This window comes from Rhea pennata, chromosome Z (assembly GCF_028389875.1).
Source record: "Rhea pennata isolate bPtePen1 chromosome Z, bPtePen1.pri, whole genome shotgun sequence".
Classification (NCBI taxonomy): Eukaryota; Metazoa; Chordata; class Aves; order Rheiformes; family Rheidae; genus Rhea; species Rhea pennata.
Window position 1 is genome coordinate 20,339,719 of NC_084702.1, and position 27,439 is coordinate 20,367,157.

General features: G+C 38.5%; 1 protein-coding gene across 1 annotated transcript; it reads right to left on the reverse strand.

Moving 5' to 3' along the window:
• Nucleotides 1-1,450: 1,450 nt before the first annotated feature.
• LOC134153138 (FRAS1-related extracellular matrix protein 1-like) lies at nucleotides 1,451-23,136 on the reverse strand. The gene is made up of 13 exons (XM_062598999.1): nucleotides 22,672-23,136; nucleotides 21,183-21,384; nucleotides 20,512-20,656; nucleotides 18,066-18,195; nucleotides 16,610-16,682; nucleotides 13,655-13,804; nucleotides 12,238-12,476; nucleotides 11,473-11,520; nucleotides 10,994-11,176; nucleotides 10,596-10,721; nucleotides 9,202-9,317; nucleotides 3,107-3,192; nucleotides 1,451-1,791 (listed from the first exon to the last, which is right to left on the reverse strand). The coding sequence occupies exons 1-13, from the start codon at nucleotides 23,134-23,136 to the stop codon at nucleotides 1,592-1,594; spliced, it is 2,163 nt and encodes a 720-aa protein (XP_062454983.1). The 3' UTR covers nucleotides 1,451-1,591.
• Nucleotides 23,137-27,439: the final 4,303 nt, after the last annotated feature.

The window sequence follows — 27,439 nt, forward strand, 5'->3', positions numbered from 1 at the left end:
CTACTCACATTCATACTCTCTAACACATGCTGTGGGAAAGGTGGGAGGCTAACACCTGGAATAATGTCCCTCAGCCTAGAGAGGAGAGAGAATTCTGCTGAAATTGTTCCTTGTCAGGCCTGAGAAATTATTTCGAGGCACCTCAAAAGGAACAGAGGAACAAATGATGTACAAATGCATTTGATCCAGTGGGTGGCTGAATAGAGAGACTGATGGGGGCAAGGGACAGAATGAACTGCTGGGCAGCAGATGGGAGGGCTGAGAGTTCATATGGTGTAGGAGAAATTCAACCTACTACCACAGCAACTGTCACACACCCATGGATGGAAGAAGGGTTTAGAGTGGGGGGGGAGGCTTTATTTTTATATTTTTTTAGGAAGATTGTGACTTGTTTCTTTTTTAGCAGTGGTTCCTAAAGTTTTTTTTTAAAAAAAAAAAAAAAAAAAAAAAAAGATTTTTTTTCTGAAATGTAAAAAATAACTTTATTATAATGTTACCAAATAATATCAAGACAAATGCATATACCTAAAATGAAGTTATTTTTCCATTTTTTTCCTGATAAATGCTAGATTTTAAGCCTTTCTCAGAACTAAATCTGGATTTTATATTATTATTATTAAAAAACATCAAATCCCTAATGAGGACTTAGATTAATACTTCTTAAAACCCTTAGCTGCTTTACAACAAAATATGTCTCACTGTGACATTGGCTTATACACACATATAAATCCTATTGATGTTAATGTATCATGGAATTATCCGATGATAATATTCTGGAATTAAGCTTCTGTATTAATGTTCTGCATAAACCATCTTTTCAGATAGAACTAGAGGTCCCATTATTTAATTTCATTGCAAAAATTATAGCACCACGCTGCACTGCTGAGAAACAGTGGATGACTTTGATCAGGAATATTGAACAGTATACAGCCGTATATGAGCATATCCATTAGGATATGAGGCTTTGGGAGCTGGTCTTGTGCAATTGAAAAGAGAAATGTAAGGCTTTGCCCCTGTTGGTACTCTGACACTAAGTCTTTCCACTGGAATTCTTTTCATACTAGGACATCCATGAAAGAATATCAAGTCTCTTTCTGCCTCACCCAAGATAACCTGTTTTCAGCCAGCAGACTGCCTCCATTTCTGCTCCAAGTAATCTTCCTCTCTCTGTGACTACAGCATAAAACTGCAGTTTTATGGCGACTAAATTCAAGCAACAGCCAATTCACAGTCACTCCTTCAGGGAGAAGGAAATTGAAGGATATATTAGTATCTTTTGTTTTTTTTTTTAATTATGTTTACACAGAAATTTGATGAAATCCTTCTGGCTTTCCTCTTCGGTGTAAAAATATTTAAGAGTAAGTGATGGATCAGAATCTTTGAAGACAGTGTAAAATCTTAACCTAGATTCAGTCTTTGCAAGTGACCTCTGTTTCCTGATTAGAGCCCAACGCATCTGCACCTCTGGCAGCATGAAAAAAAATTCTTCCTCATAATTTAGGAAGTTTTCTGACTGCCTACCCTCACATGTCTGCAAATAAATCTGAAACAAGAGGAAAGCTCACATGCTCACACAAAGATTCTCCATTCTTTACAGCTTTCTTGAGCATATATAGCTGTTCTGTTTGACCTTCCTGCAGTCCGTTGCTTGCCATTTCCCTCGCTTCTGCACCAATACGCAGTTCTTCCCTCTCTTTGGAACACGATAGGGGCCTCTTCTCCAGTTTATGTAGGTGATGGGTTCTCCGCCATTCCACTCCCAATGCCCAGCATTCACTTGGTCATTCAAGCCTATGTCAAATCAGTAAGACCAAATTAATGATATTTATCACCTGTGAAGCCTGATGCCAAAAAAAGTGTGTTGTTCTATGTCTCTGTTGAAAACGCATGCAAGATTCTGCTGAGAGATAAAAACATCTGGAGGAATACAAATAAAATAAAACTGAATATTTCCTGAGGCAATCAGTGCCGTCTGAATAACAGAAACTATCCTTTTCCTCACTACCCAACTATCAAAAATGCTTTTTCCCCTTCCATCTACTGTATGTCTGTCACCTCCCAAGTTTATCTTTTGATACTTAAGGTGCTTCTATTCAAGCTTAGGCATTGTCAGACTTTAAGCAGATTCCTTCTGAAAAATAAAATCCTGCAGAGTCTTATATATCTTGCTTATACAGTTGAAAATATAGTAATTTTAACAGTTTGGAGTATGACTTTTTACAGTGTCTCTGATTCAATACAACCTAAGTAGACATTTCAAATACGGTATATCTTCTTAGCTAGAGGAGACCACAATCAGATTAATACCATAGGCTTGTGGTCTTTATTCTTTTCAGAAGAGTTATTTCTCTTAGGTTAACAGAATCATGATATCATTAAGCACTATTCCAAACTGACTGTAGTTTTTAAAGTTGATTTAGTATTGCTAGTAAATCCACCTCAGAAATTTATTAACTGCTATTTGAGGATTGCATTTAACACTTTGAAAAAAAAGTACCTAAAATGTGAAGATACAGAAGGAAGAAAGTTAGAGTGAAGGAATTTATGAGTTAAGGCAGTTTTTCATAGAAAGGGATATCAGGAAGTACAGAGAAGGTCCAACACGTTTTTTTTTTTATTCTTTTAAAATGAAAGGTGCATAACAAGAAATAGACAACCAAACCTAAAATGGTGTGATGAAATATTCTTTAACTGATCGTATACTTATTCACAGAGTTCTGACACAAGATGCCACTAGTAAATTAACAGTTACATAAATAATTATTTAAAATAAATATAGATAAAAGTAAATAGAGTAATAGTCAAAAGAAGGTAACATAAACAAATGAATAAAAATTTTACTGGAAAATATTTCATCAGCAAGGATTAAAATAGGAAAGGTTTCAGGGCAAAAATTCAGCAAGTTCTCACATGAGAAACTCTTCTTTTTGATAATTTGATCGATAAATTTCAATTTATGCCTTGATCTGAAATGACAAAAGCTCTAGAAAGTTGAGGACAATGCAGCATTTGAAAACTGGGCTAGAACTGCTGCAACAGTTCCTATTTTCCAAAGAAAGGCTCACAGAAAGACTGGCTGACTGAGATAGTCAGCTGATATACTTGCCTATCCAAAAGGGCTTCCTGCCACTGAAGTCCCACAGCCATTTCATGTGTTGTTCATTAGCCACACTTGCTAGACTTCCGAGGTATCTAGGCTCAACAAGAGAGGACAGAATAGTTAGGATTAAGAGTAAGAGTGACAGACATCTCCCTTGGACTTATCAACAAGAAGCACCGACTCTAATATAAAGCGTATAGCTAACATTTCACAGGAAGACCAATACTTGCATGAAAAAATAATTACATGAAGATAAAGTCTTGAAATCTTGGATTACATGGAGAAGATTACATGGTTTCTTATTCTGAATGCTTTTTTGACTTTTCTAGTGCAATAATTAAATCACCTGTGCAATTGAATGAAGTATGTACAGGAAGTGTATACTTCATACTCACTAACTGTGTTTTAAAACATTGGCACATTCATATATTATTCTTACATCCTTAGAATGTCCTTAAAAAGTACAGTTAAGTCTTTTTGGTACATCACTTTCTGTAAGCCAGAATTATCCTGCAGAAACCAGCAGAGTCTTTTTATTTTTCAATAATCTGTCCATACAAAAAATCCAAGTATACTGAAAGATACATCTTTTTTCCCTGCCCTAATATCGTCTCCCTTCTTCACCTATCCTACCTGCAACAGCCTGCCCTCCCCACTGAGCCTCAGTCATTTTTATCATTCAATGATTCTGACTGCTGCTCTTTCAAACAGTGGTGGCAACCCCTTCCGCCTCCCCAGACTTCCTGAGTGACGCTTGATAGGACTCAAGGAAATAATGCTGCTCATCTAAACATGTTTTAAGAGAGCCAGAAGCTTTCCTAGCAGCAGAATAAGCTGGTGGCAATACCAGGAGTTTGCGAGCTTCATGACTGTTGCCAGATATCAGAGACAGAAGATAATTTTGCTTAAATCCAAGGAGATAAAGACTCCAAGAATCCAAGAAGATCATGTTGAAGACCCAATACAATAACTAGACCACAAGCTTGGCATAACAGACATGGCCACTAATGGAGACCTTCAATAGATCTTTGGGTGGAAGCCCACCACAAAGTCTGTTGTCCACGCCTGGAGCTCCATTCCATTTGCTGGCATATGTCTCTTCCAACATTACTGATCTCATGAATGCCATATCATAACACTGCACAAAATGGGGAAGCAGGCAAACTTTCCATCAGGAGGAATTCCAGAAAGTAGCCCACAGTTTTCTGCACAATCCCTGTTGTACAAAGTCTGGATCATTTTTTGATCTAGGCATATGATAGCATTGTATGGAGGAAATGCATTGTAGTCTGACAGGATGTTCTCTTTCAAAAGCTTCTTCTCTTAGCCCTGCAGTCAACTGAAGCAGCAGGAAGTTTTCCCCCCGCTCTCCATTGTTCAGTGGGCCCAACAAGGCTCTTGTCACAGTGTCAGCCCTTGCAGTTTGTGTAATCGTGGCTGCCATAGACGAAACACCACACAGTAATGTGGATCCCAGCAAGGGCCTCATCAGTCTGGGACCACCAGAGAACAAAAGCATAGAAAATCTCATCAACATCTCCTGTGTACACTTTCAAGAAGTAGAGATGTGGTAAGGTAGCCTTAGAAACCTTAATCAAGACTTTACCCACAGTAAACTGGATCAGCACAAAGTAGTTAGCAGCAGTGTGGTAGGAGGTAGGAATTGTGCAATTTCTTATAGTACAAGTTTTCAAAGATTCATCCATTAATGATGAAGCCGTGGTGCCAGCTTTTAGTAGAAGTTTTGAGTGTGCTTCTCCTTGACGTTTCGTGCGTGGTGTTGATCCCCCTGTGTCCCAAAGGTAATACGGTGCCACCTCTCTGAGCTCATCTCCCACACCCAAAATCTCCAGGGGGAGATTGGAAAAGCTTCTGTCTCTTTCTTTTTTTCAGACAAAAGGCCCAGAAAACCAGTGTCAATTCATCCTAGCTGTTTTCCCAGGGTAGCTGATTCAGTGGCAGAGATGCTGTTTCCCCTCATAATGCCTGTGGTTGACCGATGACCAAACCTGGGGCTGAAAGGAGATGTGGGTAGCAGTCTCTGTGGTGTTGCTAGTAACTGAGCAGGAACAAGGGCAAATCACCTGGCTTCTGCTTAAGAACAGTCAAAGCCCTGGAACAAAGTTGTTTTATTTAAGCTTAGCTTATTCTTGATGTTTTTCAATTGTTTTAGGAAAATTAAAAAATAATAAAAACTGTCAGGATCTATTGCTAACTGCTATATCGTTGTTGTCTGAGCAACAACAGCTTCAGACTTTTACTTAGGTCTGAGTAGCAGAGAAAGGCTTTAACATTGTGAAAAGAAAGCATTGCAATAACTATAACCTTATCTAATCTTGTCTTAGTATGAGTACTCTCCAAATACAGCCTTAGAAGTACACGTCTGAAGAGTGAACAAGCATTCTAATTGTTAAACCTAGTCAGAGTTTTAGACATTTTTTAGGGAAATGGGAGGGAAGGTACCACTTACAGTAATACTGCTAACCTGTACTATGAGGCAGAATGCCAGACACAGGAAATGACAAGATAATGTTATTTATGGAGTTACATAAATCTACCACTTTCTAATTTAAGTGACTCTAGAGACGGGATCATACTGCCTTATATATATGTAAAAGAAAATGCTGATCCTGTGCCAAATAAGTCCATTTGCAAATTATGTCTATGTGCTTTAAAATTTGTGCTATCAAGTCCAGGCCATCTATCATCTCAGAGCAGTTGCCCAAATTACGCAGATATTTCAGGTAGCCATTTACCTTGAAGCATTATATGCAACACATTCAGCAGAAAGAATTTGCTGATTTTACAGGAAATTCTCCAATGTCAAGGAGAACTTAAGTTCTGCAAAAGCATTTTTGGCTAGCTACAAAGGTCTCCACAGCAAAGGAAGATATTTGAGTTAAACTTCTGTAATAACTGTTGCATCCTGTATATGGACAGTGCAGAGGGGAATTACTGAGCATATCTGTGCTTGGGTTATACTCAGCTCTTATATGATGACCTAGAAAGTAGTGCAGATGCATCAGAATAGGTGTCTAATGCTGCTTAAGTTACCTCCTGGTACTGAAAATGTTCAGATGAGGCTGACAGATATGCAGAGCTTACCAGAGACCTGCACTTCCAGAGTGGCAGTTGAAGGGCCAAACAGTATTTCTTGGGCCTTTAAAATGACTCATGATAACTCATGAACACAAGCTGTAGCAAAAAAATTCTTTGCTGGGTTCATTAGGAATAAGAAAAACTAAATCAGTTGCTTACAGAACTAACCCATTACTAGGATAGGAGACAGTGGGATCCATCCAGTGTTACTCTGGTCAATACTGAGCCATCATGAAGGACTTGTTATTTCAAATTATCGTTCTGGTTTTGACTCCCCAGGATCAAGACCACTGCTATGTGTTATATGGATACTGAACAAAAGAACAGCCTGTACCATAAAGAGATGACAGTCCAGGATCTGAAATATGACTATATTTAGGCTCTAATTATTTAATTTCAAGAAGTTCATGCTATCATCTGATCAACAGAGAATAAAAGCAGCCCTGGAATCTGGCTGTACATCAAAGTCCCTTCAAATGGCAGTGGTGAATGCCAGTTCCCATGCCAGTGAGCCCTGCTGCAATGATCCTTTGGGGAGGGCATGACCTTATTGGATAAACAAGACCTGCAAAATAAACCACCAGAATTACTGCTAAGCCAGACTGCTATGGGATCACCATACCGTAATGACTCTCAGATGCTTCTGTTCATGTTGCCAAGAGACTCTTTATGCATAAAGAAAAAAAAAAGCTATAGAAGTGAGTGCCTTTCTCTGTGATGCACTGGAGGTGGGGTAGATAGGGAGCAAGATTTTCAGAACAATTTGCTGAGCCTTTTCACACCCACAATATCACCGTAGTATGCGGCAACCTGTGTCAAGACAAGCAACTCTTTATGTATGCTTCTATCCATCCCTGCACAAGGAAACTGAAGAAAAGGTTGATGTGCTTCCTACAGCAAATGGGTGCAAGCAGGTATCAAAACTCAGTGCAGAAACACAAAGTGTTTCACTTGGATACAAGTCCAGGTGGGTTTGTATAAGTCCATTGACATATGGTTATGTTAATACTTTACTGCTTCCACAATAAATTGATAGAGTTATTTTCACCAAATTGGTTGGTCTTAAGTCCATCATCTCAAGGTAACAGTTTCCTCTGAAAGGATTGAAGGCTGATTAATTGGAGACTGATACTAAAGCAATCTTTTTCATTGCTTATGCTTTTTTTCAAGTGCTTTTTAGCTCAGTTGGTTAGAGCGTGGTGCTGCTAATGCCAAGGTTACAGGTTCAATCCCCGTATGGGCTATGCTGAGGGTTGGACTAGATGATCTCCAGAGGTCCCTTCCAACCTTGCCATTGTATGATTCTATGAACAGAGAACTAAGAATGTTGAACAGAAATTGAAAATAAAGCAGCTTATGTAGTTGAAAGTGGTTCTTATTTTTCAGTGGAATTGGCTGATTTACTGAAACTCAATTCTGTTCTTTCTTCATTTAATATCTGGAGCTACCTCTATGTTGATTTCATTTGCTTGTTGAAAAATATGAGCCATTTAATTGCCAACAGTAAGCATTAATTACAGAAATACCAAAATTGGGAGGAGGAAAAAGAGAAATAAAATGTATTAAGTTATCTTCTAGTAGCACTTTAAATGAATATTACCTTGTTTGTGCCTTTGTAAACCAATTCCAGATAGAGTAAATAGATTCCGTTTACTATGATAAAAGCTTTCCTCAATCTGCAGTAATTTGACATTAATTATCACCAGGATTCATTTGCATATGGATTCAGTGATATGCCTTGACTCTTTGAATAGGTGCTTCACACTGTCAACTATTGTTATTCAGTTTAACTTTTATATTACACGCTATAGCCTTCAGCAGGAAGTTATCTCCTACAAACAGTATGTGTCCCCAGGAATACACTCTTTTTGGAAATGGGAAGTACATCCTGGCAAATGGACATACAACTAATTCAGTGAGAACTCCCACGGGCTCAATTAAATGTTGAAGACCATAAGAAAAATATGAGGATATTCACAGCTGACAGCTTTGCGGCAGTATCAGAATAAAAGCAGATGAAATATTAACTGTCTCAGGAGCTAGAACTTTAAGTAAAACAGCGAATTGTGAAATCTGTGGCAAGTTCACAACAGCAGGTAACATTTCCTTTTGCATGTTACCAGAACAAAATAAACTGTCCCTGCTGGCTGGAATAAATGAAGGCTTGTGTATGTTTGTATGCACTTTATATTGTCCTCAAGATCTTTAAAAACTTCTTGAGTATATTCTGTTTCTTTCATCTCCAACTCTTCCCTGTTTCAATTTTCATATCAAGGAGAAAGGGAAAGAGTCCATTAAAGAATTGCCTATTATTCAACTTGTTTTAAAACTCAATACTCTTCTTTCACCAGAAGTCAACACAAGGCACAGAACATGCATGATCCCATGCATGGATCCCAAATTTTCTATTTGCTTCCTACTCTAAGACAATTGTTATTATTTAATTTAGCTTCTATTTGATCATGAAAGACAGAAATGTACTTTTTTTTTTTGAATGTTAGTGTTTTCAAATACTTAAATCTTCTGAAGAGCTGAGTCTTCAGTCTGCTGTGGCACACTGGAGCTGGCAACATTGTGCTGTGCTGTATCAGGTGAAAACAGAACTAAGAAAGTGGTTGGTCACAGAAGATGGAAGACTGAATCTTTACTCTGTTATTCTCCTGCAGACTAACACTAATACTTCTCCCATTGGGAAAGCAACCTCACCGCAGCTGGAGAGTTTCAGGAATTCATGTTACAAATAAGATAAGATAAGCATCCAAAACATGATGAGACTAATAGCATTTATATCTTCCACTGGGTCAGAATCCCAGGGTCTGTTATAGTTTCTCTCTCTCCCTCTCTCTCTCTCTCTCTCTTTTTTTTTTTTTTTTTTTTTTTTTTTTGGTGCTGTGTAGCACAACTGAAGTGAGGTTTATAAGAATGAACTCAGCCATAATAGCATTCAGTTCAGAGGAGCATCCAGTGCACTACAAACACATTTATCTGGAGAAGTCTCTTACTGTTCTCTACAAGCCCGAGCAGCGGTATTCCAGGTGACCTTGTGATTCACTACCAGGAAATAGCAGCTGCCCTCATGATGACTCCATCCATCAGGACATTTTTTCGTACTCACTTCCTGAAATAAAAGATGAAAAGGCAGCGACTGAATTCTGCACACTAATAATCAGGCTCAAGGCTGGAGGTGCTGCTCATGGTTTCTCAGGGGCTCTCTTGAATTGAACTCTGGTGTATATATTATAAATTAAAGCAATGCTTAAGAAAAGCAAAAGAATACATGCCTGCTAGAGGAACCTACAACTTATTGTAAGTATGTAATTAAGGCTAATTCTGTGCAGATTCAGATTCCAAAAACCTCTTGAAAGTGTACATTTGTTTGGATGATGTTTTCTGGCACTTACAGTCTATGTAAAGAATTTAGTATAATAAAATTCAATATGGGATCTTAAGGAAGGGGACAGTGATACGTACTTACAGAATCTCTCATTGAGTGGATTTTAATTCATTCTCCAATAGATTTAATTCACTCACTCTGTCACACCCACATTCCCACAAGCGCCAAGACGTTTGTGCCCAGGGGTCTAGCAGGATCAGCAGTGTGCAACACATAGAAAGGGCAACCCCAGCCAGCAGGCCTTCATTACATCTCTGGAGATCTGCTTACTTGGTGCCTGCAAGCCTGACTCTAGACAACTCTTTCATCTCCTGTAGAGTCAGTAGTTGTTACAGTGTGGTCCTTTGTTTCAGACTCTCGCTCATTGTAATCCTCATAAATCTAGGCAATGCAGCTGATAGTCTGTTTTCCCTTGTTTATTAGAAATATATGACTGTTCTCTCTATGAGCTAAAAGGAAAAGGAATGGCATTTTTGAATATGCAATGCTCATTTTTCTAGGATGCAGGGTCTTTCATTGACAAGTTGTCTGTGCTGTGGTCATATCAGGGCAGGCTTTCTGGTCTGGGCATAAACAATAGATGCCTCAATACTGCTGGGAGTGTTGTCCTCCAAGCAGCATTCTGGGAACTGTATCCTTCATTATCAATATTTACTATTCTTTTAACATTTTTCTGATCTTTCTTCTGATGTTACACACCATTTCACTCTAAATATTTTTCTAAATAAATCTTGAGATCCGTACTATCTAAAGATAGCCAGATAGGATCACATTAGATTACTTGAATTCCTTTCAGTGAAAAAACATTAAAATCATCTCTTTACACATGCAGAACATAAACTGAATGTACTAAGGAAGAGAATGATTTTTTTCCAAGTCGTATCAAATAACTAACAATATTTTTCCAAAAGAACTCTATAGATTGGCTTATATGTGGTTACTGCTTTGCTGAGCTTTTTTTGTAACGCATGTTTTGATGCATGCTAATGGCAGCAATTTTACCTTGCTTTGGGAATTCCAGACCTTCCATATTATTCCATCACACTGATACAGCTTTTGAGTGCTTTCTTCATAATGCAACAGCCCCTTTAAATCTGATGTGCAGGCCTTTGGAAAGGTGAAAAAGTTCTGGAAAAGGGAATAGTATTCACACATTTGAAGCAAAATAATTACGCAAATCAAACAAGCTACATGGAACTGATGAAATAGCTCTTAATGTTAGATCTTCATAACATGAAAAGTCTACAAGACTGAGTTGTTAATTCATCTGTGTGTTGGATAAACTCAGTTTTGGAGTGGAAAGAGTTAGGCTGCAGATCTCAGAGGTGTTAAATCATTTTGGAAAACAGCGTGACTGAAAACAGATGGTGAAAATGCCTATGACACTAAAGGTTTCATACCTGATGGCTAGAGCTTGGTTCAGATGCCAGTTCTGCTTTACCAGCCTGTGGGATTTCTGTCTTCCTAGAGGTGATTGTATCTATCTGTGGTTGTGCTTGGTTAATTACCAACACTTCAGCCTTGTTGTTTGCTTTAGCTGATGAGGAGTCTTCCTCTATTCTGAGTGCTACCATCCCGTGATACTTGGTTTTACAGTAGTACACATACGTGCACACACACAAAATAGGAGAGGGAAAAGAGAAGATTACCATTTATCAGCAAATCTTCAATAAACCCCACAAAAAATAAAAAGGAATTAAAAAATAGTTGTAAATCAAGAGGAAATAACATCAAAAAGAAAGAAAGACACAACAATAAAATATTAATCATGATTAAAATATTAATCATGAATGAATTATTAACTAGTTGCTCTACATAGAACTTGGAAAGAACAGAGTCAGGAAGAAGTCAGAAATGAATGAGCTCATAATATTCTTACTTTGAAAACCACATCAGTTCCATTTCTAACTACAGATGAAGGATGAACCTGAAAAAGGTAAATAGCAAAATGAGATGGGAAGATCCATGCATTATAGAAACGAAACAACTATATGAAAGATTCATTGCGTAATCTAGGCTATCAAGTCATGCAGAACATATCTTGCTTTTAGTTGTTTTGCTCTGAGAATGGAAACAGATGTCATCTGAAAACAGCTATTAAAAATCACCCATTAAGAGTGTCTTTATACAGGTTCTTTTAAGATCATAGTGGAACGTTACTAAACTGCTTAACTAAGCTAGTATAAACCAACCTAAAGAGGGAAGCTCAGCAGGCAACTTTGAAATAACTGTTCCCTGTTTAAACTATATTTTCAGCTTTACAACTTCAGCACCAGATGCACAGCTTCTATACATTGGTCCTAGCTACAATGACTTCAACAAAACCCTGCTTCTTTCTTTTAGCAGATCCATAGATTAGACAGGATTTGAAACTGCATAATTACTCAGGTTAGTTGCTTGATGAGACTACCTCAACTGTGTTTTCTTTCCTTGCTCTCACAAACACTTCTTCAAAATTAGGAATTTCTCTTTTTTTTTTTTTTCAATATTTTGAAATAGTTCTCAAATCTGACTTAGAGCAAACTCAGGTATTTTATGGTTACTGTGTAGTTAGGTAGAATCATTGCTAAAATATAGCAACTAAATGAAGATACCAAATCCCAAAGAGCTCGTAAATCAGTCCATCACAATAGAAATGTCTTACTATCCTGCCGTTTCCAATCACTCTCAGCCTTGTCCTTGACCGATTTGAAAAGCTGTATTCCTGCAGTGTGTTCCGTCTATGCTCTATGATCCCTTTGGAAGGAGATGATGGGACCCCTTCCAAGTGAATGCTGCCAGGCCTGGAAGGTGATGAGGAGCCTGAGGAAACTGGAAATAGCGTGCCTCTTCCCCAGAAGCTGTGCTTATTTTGGCCAGAGGAATGGAAAGAGCTGCACTGACCTGAAAGCATAAAAATGGCAGATGGTCAGTTCTAACTCCATGAGCAGATAAGTGGTCACACTGACATGGGCATGTAAACAGCTTGTCATTAAAAGTTGGATGATTTTTTCACTTGATGTGGTTGATTTGTTCAGTCATCCTCATTTATGCAGTTTGCTTAATTATGACTACAACTGTCTGTGCAACTACCACCTGTATATATATGTTATTGCACATACTATATCCATCTCACCACCAATCAGAATCTCTATCAAGTATAAACTGGAGATACATATTTTCATACATAAACTGTGGTTTGGGTTTGGATTTGTTTAGACAGAGAGGGGTATCTTTAACTAGTGTTGGTGATACTCTATCTTGTCCTGCCACGTTTCTCTGCAGAAACTCATGGCACAATTGTTCTTCCACACTAGTGTGTCAACTAACTCCCAATTTAAATCATCAGAGTTAAAGAGAAACCATATATAAACTTTTAAAAGGAATTTTGGTAAAGTGAAATGTAACCTATTGTCACATATGTATTTAAAATACTGTTTCACTGAGCATGAGAAAGGATAAATTCTTCAGCTTTCAGAAAGCTCAGCTGCTTTGCTGGTAATTTGTATTTTTCTACTATTGTTTCAACTTTAAGGCATGCCACAGCTGATCACTGAAAAGCACAACAATAATGAGCAAAGAATGGCCTAAACTCTGTAATAATCACTGCTGTATGCTGCAGTGTTGTGAACTGTGTTTGTAGAACGTTATAAAAATTACTTTTAAGGGCAGGGTTTACATGTTAGTTTTCTTTTCTGAAAGGAAAATAAATTGTATAACAGTGTTACAACAGTTACACAGTTGCCAGAAACCAACTCTAGTGGACCTGGATTTGTTTTTTTTAATAAATGAAAACTGATATCTTGTCATTAGGAAGAGTGATTTGTTTCCCCACTACCACCTTTCCGATTTTTTACTTGCTGCTTTCTCCAAACTCCATTTCCTAAGAGGAGAAACATGGTTTTGTGAGAAAATAGTGAGTGTGCAACTGTCAAGCCTGTTCTCCCTAAAAAGAAACTTTGCATTTTGATATTAACGTAATTATTGGCAACACTTTTTACTGAAAATAAGTAGCTGCAATAGCTAGGTAGCTACAGCCAAGATTGTTCCAGATTTTAAAGATGAAGATTGAAATAGAATACCTCCTTTTGAATCCAAAATTTTCACGACAGCTTTTGTCCTAGTGCCAAGAATGGCATTCACAGGGGAGCTCAGAACTACTTCAAAGACTTCATCATCTTCCTCTAAACCATCATAGGTAATTGCTATATTCCACGTCTTGGTTGACATTCCTAACAGAAATAAACATTTTAATCACTCTTTAACTGCTATTTCAATCAATCTGTCAAAGAAATATATTAGTTAACATGTCTATAGTTAGAATGATGTAGCTTGTGTATGCTATTGTGCTCCTACCAACTGACTGGACTCCTGCTGTTCTCCTAAATAACACTAAGACCAAATTTGTTCCCAGAGAATGATGATTCAAATCAAATGCATACACTGTGACAAAAAGCTGCTTTAGTCATGAGAGATGATGGTTACAACACATATATTTAGGGCTTCCATTGTAATTTTAAAAAGGAAATATAGCATATGCTTTTTTATCTTGAAAGTTGAATTTTAGAGACAAAGCAATTATTTAAAATATTTGCATATTGATCAATGAATATATTGGCTCTAATTAGAAATTTTTAGAATGCAGATTTTGTACTTAGTTACAAAATTTTGACTCAATTGCTTGTCTTAACTAGGCTACTTCAGATTTACACTAGTGGAAATGAGCAAAGATCATTCTAAGGTAAAGAACTAGGCTATTTATTAGCTGAAAGGCTTTAGAAATTGGGAACAGTCAAATGCTGCAGGAGAGAAACATCTCAAAATAGACATTGCTGTCATAGAAACATTTCAGGAACTGTTTTTGCATCACAATGTCAGCATAAACATACAGAGTTAATATAAAAAACACATTTAACATTGTATAAAGATTTTTCTATATCATTTTGCTAACTCTCCTAAGCTTCATTTCCTTCCTCCCTCTCAGCTGGATCTTTCTTACCAAATTATGAGCTCAATACAAACAGTCCCATCAGTCTGAGTAGGATCTTCTGCTCTTAAACTTCATTTGTAATTTATTGATTTCAATCTAATGTGTATAATCACTTGGTGTAGATGAAGTTTATTTATAAAACAAATCTATCTGCATTACTAAGTAGGTCAGTACTAATTAATAAGAATCAAGACTCTCAAATTAAGGTCTAAGAAATTGATGTTGTCCTGGCTGTAAGAGTTTGGAGGGATCCTTCCAGGTTAAGCCTCAACAAAGGACTCTCAAAGAGAGCCATCTAAAAAGCTTGTGTCAGGGAACCAAGCTGGTGCAACTGAGAGGGGGGACACTGTGCATCTCTCTTATACACATTCATAGTTACTTCATGGGGCTCACCACTGTGATCAGAAAGATAGTAGCAGTACTTTGGCCTATCCTGTGCTAGGAGAAGAAATATATGGCCTTGCACAAAAAATGTCTTTGCAACAATCTCGAGCCATTTCAGTCCAAAAATTGACAAGCTTAAGTGTATTAAGAAGAACAGAACTGGAATTACAGATAAGCATGATATGAAATATTTTTTCCACTGTTCTCTAGTCTTTCTTCTTCTAATTAAAATAAATAAAAAAAAAAAGCTAAACAAAAGGTCCTCTGGGAGAGTGGCTTACTAGTTTCGGAGGTTTCATAGGTATTCCAAAAGTAATGGCGATCAGAGCAGATTTTCTTATTTCCTCCATTTTTTTTATTGCTGTCTGCCTAAATGCCCTCCTTTACCCATCTCTGAAAATTAACCAACAGTTGCTTATTCTACACTTCTACATAACTTTTACAGGTTATAAAGAAGTATTTCTGAAACTGTCAGAGTTGTAACTCAACTTTAACTGAACTTAAAGCTAGAGATTTTTCTATGAGATAGCCTAGAAAGCAGAGGTAGATATTTCATCCATGGCATGGAGTTCTGCATAAAAAGCCCCGAGGTTCTACTGTAAAAATCTCCAGGCACTGGCTGGAACAGACTTATATTCCCATATCTGCTTTTAAGAAGCAGATAAGTGCTCAGACTGTTTTTTATGATCAAATAGGTGCCAGATGTCATCAAAGGCAATGTATTTTGTCTTCTCTGTAGTCACTGTGACTTTCTGTCATGGAAATCTTACTCCTGGCAGCCTTGGCGTAATCTCTGCTGGCATTACAGGCAGCATCCAGACTCCAGGGACTCCATATTCTAAATTCAAGTCCTAGGCCTCGAATTGTTGTCTACAGAATGTCTTCTAAAAATTCCAGCTTCCACATGTAAAGGAAGTGATTATGATAGTACATAGGTTTTCATGCCTGGATAATCTGTTTACATGGGCAAAGCCAAATTCTGTGGATGAAGCTAAGTTTCAGAATGGTGCTACTTGTTTTCTGGACACCAGAGGCACACCTGAAACATGACAGTAATAAAGACTGCAGAACAGAGGAAGCTTTCTTCAAGAAAACACATTCATGTTTTTGTTCACTTTTAGTATCAATAATCTCACAGCAAGAATCAGGCCACTTCTGTTAATATAGTTGCTCTTATTTGTGGCTATTTGCAGTCTCAGCCAAGGTCATACTCCTATGGTGATTACCATGCAGGTAGAAGTGAGGTCTGACAACTTTCAGGTTGTGTTATACCCTTCTGGTCTTAGGCACTTTGCACAACAAATTGTTCTCAAGCTCGTGTAAATTTGAAGAGCTTCCTAGACCTCTCATAACATATTTCACATCTTTAAAGCATCTCACAGCTCAGGTCAGGACAAGTCCTTCCTCGCCTGGCTGTGGGGAGAGTAGGAAACACCCTTACAGCACTTTTGATATTTTAACTGGAATAAAGAGATCATGTATCATCTCACCCAAAGAAGTAAGGATGCTGATTCACAAAGGAGGCCCACTGCAATTTCAGCAAATGACCCCAAGTCCTGTACAGCTTCTCTAGCTATAAATGTAACAGGTTTCACACTCCAAAATGGCAGCTTTCACAAATCATTGAGTTTATTTTAAAATTAGCTAGCACATTGGTTCATACCTGGATCAAACTGAACAAGCTTAGAGGGAGTCACGGTAAAGTCTTTTCCCAGCACAGCAGATATTTCGTTGATCTGAGAAGAAATCAAACAGTAAATGCCATGCTGTTACCTATTTCACCAAGCCAGTGTGTTCTGCTGGGTGCTGAAGCTGCTGTGTCTCTTCACAGAGCCCCAGAAAGACATGCCAATCTGGGCATCAGCTTAGCCTGGCTCATGGTTTAAAACACATAATCAAGAAGGTTTGCTCATCTTAAAAGTTTCTCTCCTCACCTCTTGAATTGCTGCTAGACTGCACTACACAGCAGTGCTGTTCAGCCTGGGTACCTAGTCAAAGCTGCCTCCTGCACAGGCACACAGCAGCTTCCTGAAAGAGCACCTTGCTCCCCTGCAACATGGGCTTGGCTGTGCTCCCCCACTGGATCCTCTGTAAGGCCTCCTTTTGCCCCTATTTCTGCTAAGGGAAAGAAGAGTTTGCACGCTGGGCTGCCTGTCAGCCCCAGTAACTAGCCAGGATAGGCACGAGCACATCCAAGCAGAAGTGTGAGGATGCCTGTGCCTCCAACAATTTCTGCAGGAGGCCAACAGAGGACACTAGCTTCCATGCTGCCTTCTTGCTCATGGGTGCAGTTTGCTTGATCTTTTTAGTTTAGCTACAAGCAAAGTCACTGGTGTTCATGAAGAATAACTAGAAAAATCTACCTATTATATATCGATGGAAACATTGACTGAAGTCGATGGCAAAACTCCAGCAGACTTCAGTGGAATAAAAATGAAACTTTTGTTTCTAGTTAGGGTTATAATCATAAGACACTGTGAGGGAGACTGTGTGAGGATTTTACTAGCAAGAGGAGCCAGTAAAAACTTGCAATTTCTTTTTTATGGGGAAAAAAATTGTAAAGGTAATTTGCACAAAACATGTTTTACAAAAATATTAAAAATCTTCAGCTCTCAGCAGAATTTTCATGGTACAAAACAGAGCCTCTTACCCAAGGTTTCGGTGTCCCCTGGGTCATTTCCTAGCTAGATGGCAGGGAAATGGTGGGGAGAAGTGCCAGACATTGGTTTACACTGTGGAGCTGAAGCTCCCATAGCTCCTATGCTTCTCAGTGTAAGCAAGAAAATAAGTCTCAAGACCCATCAGGGATTCCAAAATAGAAACCTAGCCTCCCAAGCAGGATACCAGAGAAAACTGCCTACTGCTTCACGAAAGTTCATAAAATTTGAAATAAAGCTCCGAAATATCCCAGTGTATGTTAACGAGCATTTCCCCTTAAAACTGTTTATGAGAAAATTTTCAGCGGGTTGTTTTGCCAAGGACAACATCCTGGCAAATCTAATTTGAACTGAATAACCTTTTGGCAGATTACTGAAATATCTTTTAAATCAGAGGAGGAAATTAACTGGCTCTATTGTTTATTATTAAATTCCATTGAAGTCTTATTGTTTTAGCTTTACCTTCACTGCAATAAAGGCAGAGTCTGCAGAGTGTCCTGCCCTGCTGATTTTCAGTGACACCATTCCTGCATTCTCGCACACTTCATATTCAGTCTGTTGCATTTCAATTCGAGACCACCTTAGTTCCAGTCTGTGGGGAAAGGAAGGAAAACCTATGTGAAAAAAGCAACCTACTCTCAAACCTCCACCCCCTGCTGCCTGAAGGTTCAGTAAACTGACATTTCTTTCTTTCTTGAGTGTTGATTCAGCCAATAAACATACTAAGTCTTTGTCTTCAAATCAACAAATTTTTGTGATTTGGCTGATTATAAAGAGAGAGAAGCAGTTAATAAATCTTCCAGTTGAATCCCTGTCTACCCCAAAACAACCCTGAACATCATCTCAAAGCCAGAGAGAAGATTCATAGCAGAGATTTCTCTTTGAAAAGAGAAGTTTGGCCATAAAATAAGATCAGCCATGATAAGCTACAATGCTTCTTCCTGGGTCCCTCCATCCGTGTGACTTTCTTTAAGTCAGTTCCTGGTACTACCTCTGCAATATATTCCCTTCTTCCCACCTTTCTTCAACTCTCCTCTAACTCATTCCCTCCTCCTCTAGTATACAGGGCCGCTCCAGCAGTTCATTGACACATCCACTGTTCTCCCCACTCCCTTAATATTAATTTTCTCTCTACTTTCTTCTCACAGAGAAGCAGCGGATTCCAGACCTCTCACATAATGAACTTTGGAATTGCTTGTGAGGGAACGTGACTGAACCTCAGAGGACTGCACGCTGCAGACAGTGGCTGATAAACATATCCTGTTGAAACAACCTTTTGAAAAGCTGCGGTAAAAAACAGTGAGAGTCAGAGATGAATGAAAGGCAGCAGAAAGAAGGAAAATGGGCTATGCTAATTATAAATCTAATTGAGCTTTTCTAAAACAAAGTTCTAGACTTTTCAGGGTTTGAACTAGCTCTAACATTAATTGACAGTCTCTCTTATCTTCCTAGATTTTCTGATACCCTGGGAAAGACAACTCATTTAGAAGCTGATTTATTTTCTGTTTACCAAAGAGTGTGCCAGGTGTAGTCTAGTAGCATTCAAATAAAAGTTGGGATTTAATTTCAGTACTATCAGCTTGCAAATCAAACTTGTCTTTTGACTCAGAGACAATTAGATGATAAACCATTCAAACAAATCTGTCACCAGCTTTTAAATGCAGTACTAAAAACATGGACTTTTCCTTAAAAGCAAAATTCTCCTTTGTTCCAAAGTCTGGTGCAGGTAATAAGTACGGTCTACTTCTCTGAAACTTGTATTTTCTATACGAAGAGTGGTTTCCCTCTTTTCACTCCCTAAAAGTATATAATGTATTGCTATTGATATGCAGGAACCCATACTTTCCCACATGTAGTGGCTGCATTTTAGTGATGGGTTTAATATCAGTGTGTTTCTGAACAAATATGATGCAACTGGGAAGTGAGCCGAGCACAGTGCTAGCTGTATCTAGATGTGTTTGACTACAGGGACATCTTTTGGCATAGTGTGTAACTGTGGAAATGTTGTCTCCATCCTCTAGCATACCAAGAAGTGCTCTTGCAGAGAGCCTGAAGCTTGAAGCCAGCTATCTCCTCCTTCCACTTTCCCCCCCTCCATGATGCCAAGCTTGTGGATAGGCAATTTGGCATATGGAAATAGTTTTCTGTTTTTTATGATTACTTCAGATTAACAAAATTGATTGAACATTCAGTCCCATTTTCAGAAATAAAGAGAAACGGTCAGTGGAACTACTATTACTTTTGGCCATTATTATCAAAGTACAGCTCAGATGATCCCTCAGTCTCTAATTTTCATACAGTAGATTTATCTTATGTCAAAGAGATATTTTGATGATATGCCTGTTCAAAATATTAGAAGTACACAACAAAAAGGATGATTTGTGCTCTCCACCTTCTTCTTTCAGTGCTCTCATGCAAAAATGTAACATACAGCTTTTACAGCTTGAGAGTTTCCCCTTTGTTATAATCCCATGCTTGTTACTGCTAGCACAGGACAAGAGTGACCTCCAGCTACAGGAGCATGTACAGGAAGCAACAGGCCTGTCCCTATGTCAGCATCTCAACTCTCCAGATATTGTAGGCCTAATTCTCACTTATGTTATATTCCATTTTATCTTTCTGTGAGGCCTTGTAGGCCATAAGGCACCAGGTTCAGATACCAGGAGAAATGTATCCAGTTTGACTTGAAATTAGCCCTTTCCCCCATCCTGAAGGGGAGAAACCTTCTTTATTCTTTAACAACAACAACAACAAAGGAATTTAAGTATCTGAAACTGTAACTACTTTAACTTCTGCTCAGCTGCAAACCCAGCAGTGACTCATTTGACCTATGGCAGAAGCTGTCGCAGAGGCTGACAGGTGAAATGCACAATGCATTACAGTGCTTAAAGCAGAAGATCAAAGTTACATTTGGGGGACTCCTGAATTTCCATTGGGATCTGTGACTTGAAACTCCAGGTCATCTGAATTCACTTCCTGCAGTGGATTGATGACATAAAGTACAATTTTACTGTTTAAATCCTTTTGGCTAAATCCTTCGTAGATAAAACCACCTGGGAAAGGACAGAAAGAACAGACACAGGTGACTCAGAAGGCTGTTAAGCAAAAATCACATCTTCCATAAAGACTATTTTCAACATTGTTAAACACTTAGAAAACTCTGAACTTCCAGAAAGCTGTTTTTATAACTACGCAGCAACATCCTAGCCCATTAAAAGTCCCTACCAATTCATTCTCATGTGATGTGTTTATCAGAAGACCTAGTTTGGTGTTCATCGTTTCCTTCCTTGATAAAGCTCACTGTAGGCATGCTATATTATAGTTTTGCTACTTGCTATGTTGGTATTTCAGGCTTCCGAAAAACAGTTTCTGAGTTGCAGTTCTTAATAATCTGCTCAAACAGTGTGAGCATTCATGATTAACATGACATTTAGGTTTTGATACAGAAGCTTTCTTAACATATTGCAACCTTACCCAAGGTTTTCTGGGAAAATTTGGCTCCCTTTATCAAGTAAATAGATAGGTTTTTTTAATTTGTTCCAGCAAATCCTAAAATATAGAGATTATAGGACACAGTACCTGTGGTTATATTTTCCAGGTAGCCATAATGAGGACCTCGTAAAATCTTAAAAATTATTTTGTCATCTTCTGTATTGGGATCAGATGCCTTCAGGGACCTGGCAGTAATATAGATCCCATAATTGCCATTCTTTAGCAGTTCTACATCAGTAAAGCAATGGAGATGAATAATTTTTGGTGCCATTTTGTCCATATGGTCCACCTAAATCAAAGTTAGAGAAATGTACATTTGTTTTACAGAATCGGCATGCTTCTTGCCACTACTACCTTTACTGAAAGCACAAGAGCGTGCTCAGGAATGCAATAGTCATTCTGGCTAGCAGTCTGCTCCGGAGGAAATCTGACCTCCAGGTAAATACTACTTCCCATGAGAGGTTTCCAGGTCCAGACTGCCTAGTTGCTTGCTGCACATAGAGGGATACAACACATGCCAGTGAGGGCAACAGGATGTTCTGTGCACCTCTGTCCTGATCTCCCCTACTCCCCATACTCCTCCCTTTTTTTGGTATCTTTTTCTAATAGCAAATGAAAACTCCAGCAATGGTCTCTCACCTCTATTTCACAAGCAGGGACTACCATGACAAGCAGGGAAATCTGTGAATTATGATAATCACAATTATAGATGTGCCCAAAATGTCCTGTTCAATCTGTGCTACCTTTCACAACTTCTGATATGTCTTCTAGCTTTCAGTATCCCACAACAATGGTTGCTGTTGCGCTTTCCATATCTCATTTTTCCGATGCAATGACACTCCTTGTTCCTTACACAACCTGATGGCTTTACCATCAGGAGAAGTTAAGAGCTACTGCCTCTTTGTTAGTATCAGTATTTTGAAACTTACAGACTCCTGACATACAATGCAACCAGGCTTGTTTTGCATATTAAAGCATGCCAGACATGTAAAAGAAGTCGTAGCAAGGCCATCTGAGCTTGTGACACAGTAGAAAGAACTTAAAAATGAAAGGAATGGAAAGGGAACAGAAAGATCCTAGTAAAGGAGGGAGGAATCAGAGCAGGCACCTTACAACTCTCAGAAGGACAACTGGCTGTAGGAGTGAAGTAGTGGCTGTAATTCAAGATTCCTGCAACACACCAGTCAGTTGTCATCCTAATATCTGTCACATGAGACTAGTGGAAAAGCACCAAATGGGAAAACAGAGGAGGAAGAAATTGCTTGCCATAGTTAGACTAAGTTTTAGGATTGAAATTCCTTTTAGAAAATATTTGCAAGTATAAGTGGATGCCTTTTTCCTCTTAAGTGTAAGTTCTTTGTTTGCACTATATAGACTTCTTTACCTGAGTAATGCATTGTGGTGATTTGTTCTCAAGATTAATTACTGACAGACCAAATCTTGCCCTCTATAAATATTTCAGTTGGATCATTAACTGCAGCAAGAAAATACCAATTCTAAGCCTAGTCAAATCACTACATTTTGCACCTTATCATATTACACATCTTTTTTTAAGAAGGCCTGTGGCCACACTTGCCTGAATGGTGAATGCCACTGGCTCGATCTGCACCCTCCCATTCACGATGAAGCCTTGATTAGTCCTATCTGTTGCAACAAATGTAAATCTGTCAATCTGGGAATTCCCACCTCGGTGTTTATATGCAACATCCATGTTGTCCACATCTTGCTGGGTGAAATTGTGCTGTAGTAGCACAGCCCCTTGATAATACAGATGACCATTTTGGGGGACCTGAGCCAAGAGGAAGGTAAGGTTTTCTTTGGCAGTGTCTGGGTCTGAAAGCTGCAGGACATCAGGAGAAAGGAGTGCCATAGCGCCTTCCACTAATCTTAACCCCATATTCCTAGATAGAGTGGGTAAAGCTTGGTCGACTGCCTCCAAGAAGATCGTGAATGTCCCATGCTTAGTCCTCAGTCCATTGCTGATGATGAATCTGGCAAAGAGAGGCAAGGCAGCCTTCAGCATGTGTTCTTGATTCACCATGTATTGAAACGAAACAGTAATATATACCGTCACTACAGGATTTGCCTGTAGTGATGCTGCAGAACACATGAAGAACTGGAATTGGTCTAGCTCAAACCCAAACTGTGGGACAGGTGTGTGTGACTTTAGAACATGGAAGCAGATGGCCAAGTCATGGCAGGACTGACACTGTGTCTGCACGAATTTGACTAGTAGCCAGGGTAGTGACTTTGAGGATCAGTGTCAGCCATCACAAAGGAGCTGTTCTAATCTTCCAGCTCAGATACAGAGGAAGCAGATATAAAAAATGATGGGGTGATTAACAGGTTTCTTGGACCTTCTGGCCCAGATGCAGATGTTTGTACACATCATCAAGGTTATCTTCAATTGGGTACATTGTGGTGGCAGCTCAGTAAAAGTCATGACTTTGTCTACAACATACAGGAAAAGGTGTGTAAATACATAGTCTGCCCAGACAATGGGGTTGTTCACTGGTACAAGCCCTTCATACCTATTAGTGCCAAAACTATTTTTAAAAGCAAGGCGGGAAAAGAAGCACAGAGATCCATCCTCATCACACTTCGCAAGTTTATTTAAGTACTAGTTTTATCTGTGAATTTCTTTATATTCAGAGGGACTGATTTATGTTTCTTTACAAAACTCAGGCAAAAAAATCACTGAAATACTAAGATTCTGCAGTAGATATTGGACAGAATTATGTAAGCTGGTAGGTTAATTTGAAAAATGTAATTATCCATACTGTGTATTTATCAATGAGTCAGAATTCTGTACTGAATTTGTCAATGGGTCAGATGCAAAGTTGTTATTCCATGCTGGGAATTTTTGTTAATAGCAGCCTATACTCTTATATTTCTCTTCAAAGCAGAAAAATTTCCTTAAATATATTAAAGATTCAGTTTTTCGCTAGAGTTAATTTTCCTTTTCTAAACAAGAGAAAGCTAATAGTATCCAAGGCTGGAGAAAAATGTGTTGGAGGCCGATCAATTGGGTATGGGTATTTACTACAAAAGTAAGAGTATGTGCTGCAGAAATTAATTATCAAATTTTGTAGAGCATAAAAACAAAGAGAAAACTAGTCTTGCAGCCTTCAAAATTCATTCTAGGTTTCCTTGCCAAGATACTACCTATGTATTTATTTGAAAGCAAGAATATTGTATGTTGTCATGCTATGTCTTAAAATACTTTGACGATATATCAACACAAAAATTGCCTTGGAAAGATCTCATTGTTCTTCAGATCACATATCACATAGTATATAAGAGAAAGTTTTGCTTTTGCAGAGGTTTTTACTGTGTTTCAGTGAATATGCTGCACAGTACATACAAAAACTTGAGAGTGGTTTTTACCCAGATTTGTTCTGTCTGAGCCTGAATATAGTACCAAAGGCATAGGTCAGACCAAGACTTCTTTGCAAAGAATTTTGTTTTGTGATAGAATATTCACGTTCCTTATCCTTCCTTTTTCCCCCTGCTCTCCAATACCCCATGCTCTGTGCACACATGTTGCTACACTTACTGCACTTGCACAGCTGATCTTGAATTTGACAGTACCATTGGGTATTTTAGACAATCTGAGAGCTAGCTGTCTTGCACCTATCATAGAATCATAAGGTTGGAAGGGACCTCTGGAGATCATCTAGTTCAACCTCAGCATAGCCCCATACAGGGATTGAACGAACAACCTTGGCATTAGCAGCACCATGCTCTAACCAACTGAGCTAAACCTGCTGTTACATATGTGAAATGAGGACAGGCTACACTTAGTTTATCTGCCTCATCTTGCTGTCAGACCTTGCCTACAGATTTCATAGGAGTATTCCAATAACTATGGGGTCAGTTGCTGCATGGTTTGAATATAAGCGACCTTGAGTAGGTCATGGAATAGCTGTTTCATCCAGGCTGTTCATTTAAAACCCTTCACTGCCCTCACCAGTGCCGGATGATTGGGGCCTCCTCAAGCAGGCACTGTGCCATGAAACAGATGGGAATGAGCACAGGCAGGCCAGAGACTATACAGGAGTTAGAAATATGTTTACTGGGGACAGTATTCCCAGCTGGGAACCTAGAAACATCTGTCTCTACTGACCTAATGCTATTTTGCCAACGGTTAAAGGGCTGCCTTGTCAGCAACCTAGCTGAAATCAAGCATGGAGCTAGAATAATGATCATAAATAGTATGCTAAAAAACGTAAAGCATGTTCAGTTAAGACCTTATCCCTACCTCAAAAGATCTGAAAAATTGCAGCTGGAGTGAGTTCGCTTCATTCAGAAATCAACTTTTTTTCTTTCTTTTGATGTCTGTGAAGTCATGTGGATGACATCTCAAATGATATTTAAGTGAAAGACTTAAAGAGGACAACTTTGTTCATGAAAGCAAAGATTCATCCAGAATTCTCTACAGAATACCAGACAGGAGTAAAGCTCTTGGTTATATATATACACCGAAAATTACATTGAAAATGTTGTGTGCCACTTGATTTCACAGGTAATGAACCTGATTGCGTCCAAGAAGTCCTTTTTTTCTGCACTTTGGGGGATTTTGGTTTTTGTTTATTTCTGGTTTATGGCTGCTTCATCTTTCCCCAAGGAATGGAAAGCAGCCAACATTCTCATCACTCTGATGAAATTTATGGGACAAATCTCAGATATAGTTAGGAGGACATGTCGCATGGTTTGATTTCACCATTACCAAGGTTTCATGCTTTCTGCAGTTCCATGGCAATAGAGTTGGCTGAAGGACTTACCATCTGTCATGGCATTTAAAAGATAAAAATGGAATCATAAATAGTGCCAGCTCATTACAAAATTGAACCAGCGTGTCAAAATGGAGGACATTAGTATATTCTTTTAGCATCCTGCTGCCAGCCTCTGATGTCAGGTTGCTAATCACTTGAAGTCATCTGTCCAAACAAGCATTGCCAAATCTTTCTTCCAGGCCAGCAGCACCAAACAATACAGGCAAATTTATGACTGAAGAAAATATTTCGGTGGAAGGTAAAAATCCAATCAATTAACACCCCTTCCCCATATAATTAACGTTACCATTCCTTGTTAAGAAAATAATAATAATCTACTACAGTATTTATATGCCCACACTAAATCAAATTCTTTGCTGAATGGTAACATCATGGAACATCAATTATTGTGATTAAAATGGATATGCATATTTATTAAAGCATAATAAACTTACTAAATTAATAAAGCTGACTTTCTAATTTGGTTCTAAGCCATTATCCTAAACATTGGGTTTATGTGCATGCACAATTTCCCTGGAATTATTGTTCTGATCATTGAATATTGGGCTGATCACTGAATGCCTTCATTAGTCTGGTACAGAAAAGATGCTGATTCAAGCCACTTCCTGCACTACCCATCCTAGGGTTGATACAACAGCAACTATTCTTGTACAGGCTAATTCTATTTTTGGTCATAGCAATTCACAAGCATGTCACTGAACTTCATCAGGTCAGAGAACATTCATTCACTTTTTAAGTTATGACCGCAAGTAGCCATCAGACAAATCTTGTGACTAGAGATGGTTGAAAATCCAAATTTTCACAGCTTCTAATTCATTGGAAGGGATAGCTCTAAAAGTTTCAACTAAGAAATGTCCTAGAATTACATTTGTCTCAGCTTGAGATAATGTGTACGTTAGCTGCCCCATTGCTGTAGGTGGAACTATTTCATGCCTCCATACCCAACTTCCTTGGCTTCTATGGGAAAAAGCTCTCTGGATGAATGATGCAACATGCCATTTAAGCTTCATTTATGCATTTATGCACAGTTCAAATCAGGAATCCTATTCACAAGAGAGTGTGTAGAGGGGACTTTCATACATCTGGACTGCAATGCTTATGAGTTAAAGCTCTGTATGGTAGTCATAAAAGAAAAACAATTAGACTTTATTTATTTCCTGTGGAAATTTTTGATTTTACAGGAACTCCATTTTCTGTCAAAAGCTAACTGGAAGTTAACATTCTTCCTTAAGAAAAATTTGCCTGAATTTGCTCTCTTTTACTGGAACTCCCCCGGAGAGATTCAGCAGTGACACACATCTCTCTTTGCCTAAGGATAACTCATCAGATCATTTCATTCAATGACCAGAAGCGGTTCAAGTAAGAACAGCATAAGGCAATATTTACTTTAGAGTGAACCTAGTTTAAGCTGGTCTAAGGACCAGGTCCAGAACCCAGGTGAAAGTAAGCCTAACTGTCAGAAGGCTGCTGAACTGGATCTATAAGTAGCTGACTTTACTCAAAAAATCCAGTTGTCTACAAAAATTTTTGAAGAGATAAGTGGTTTGG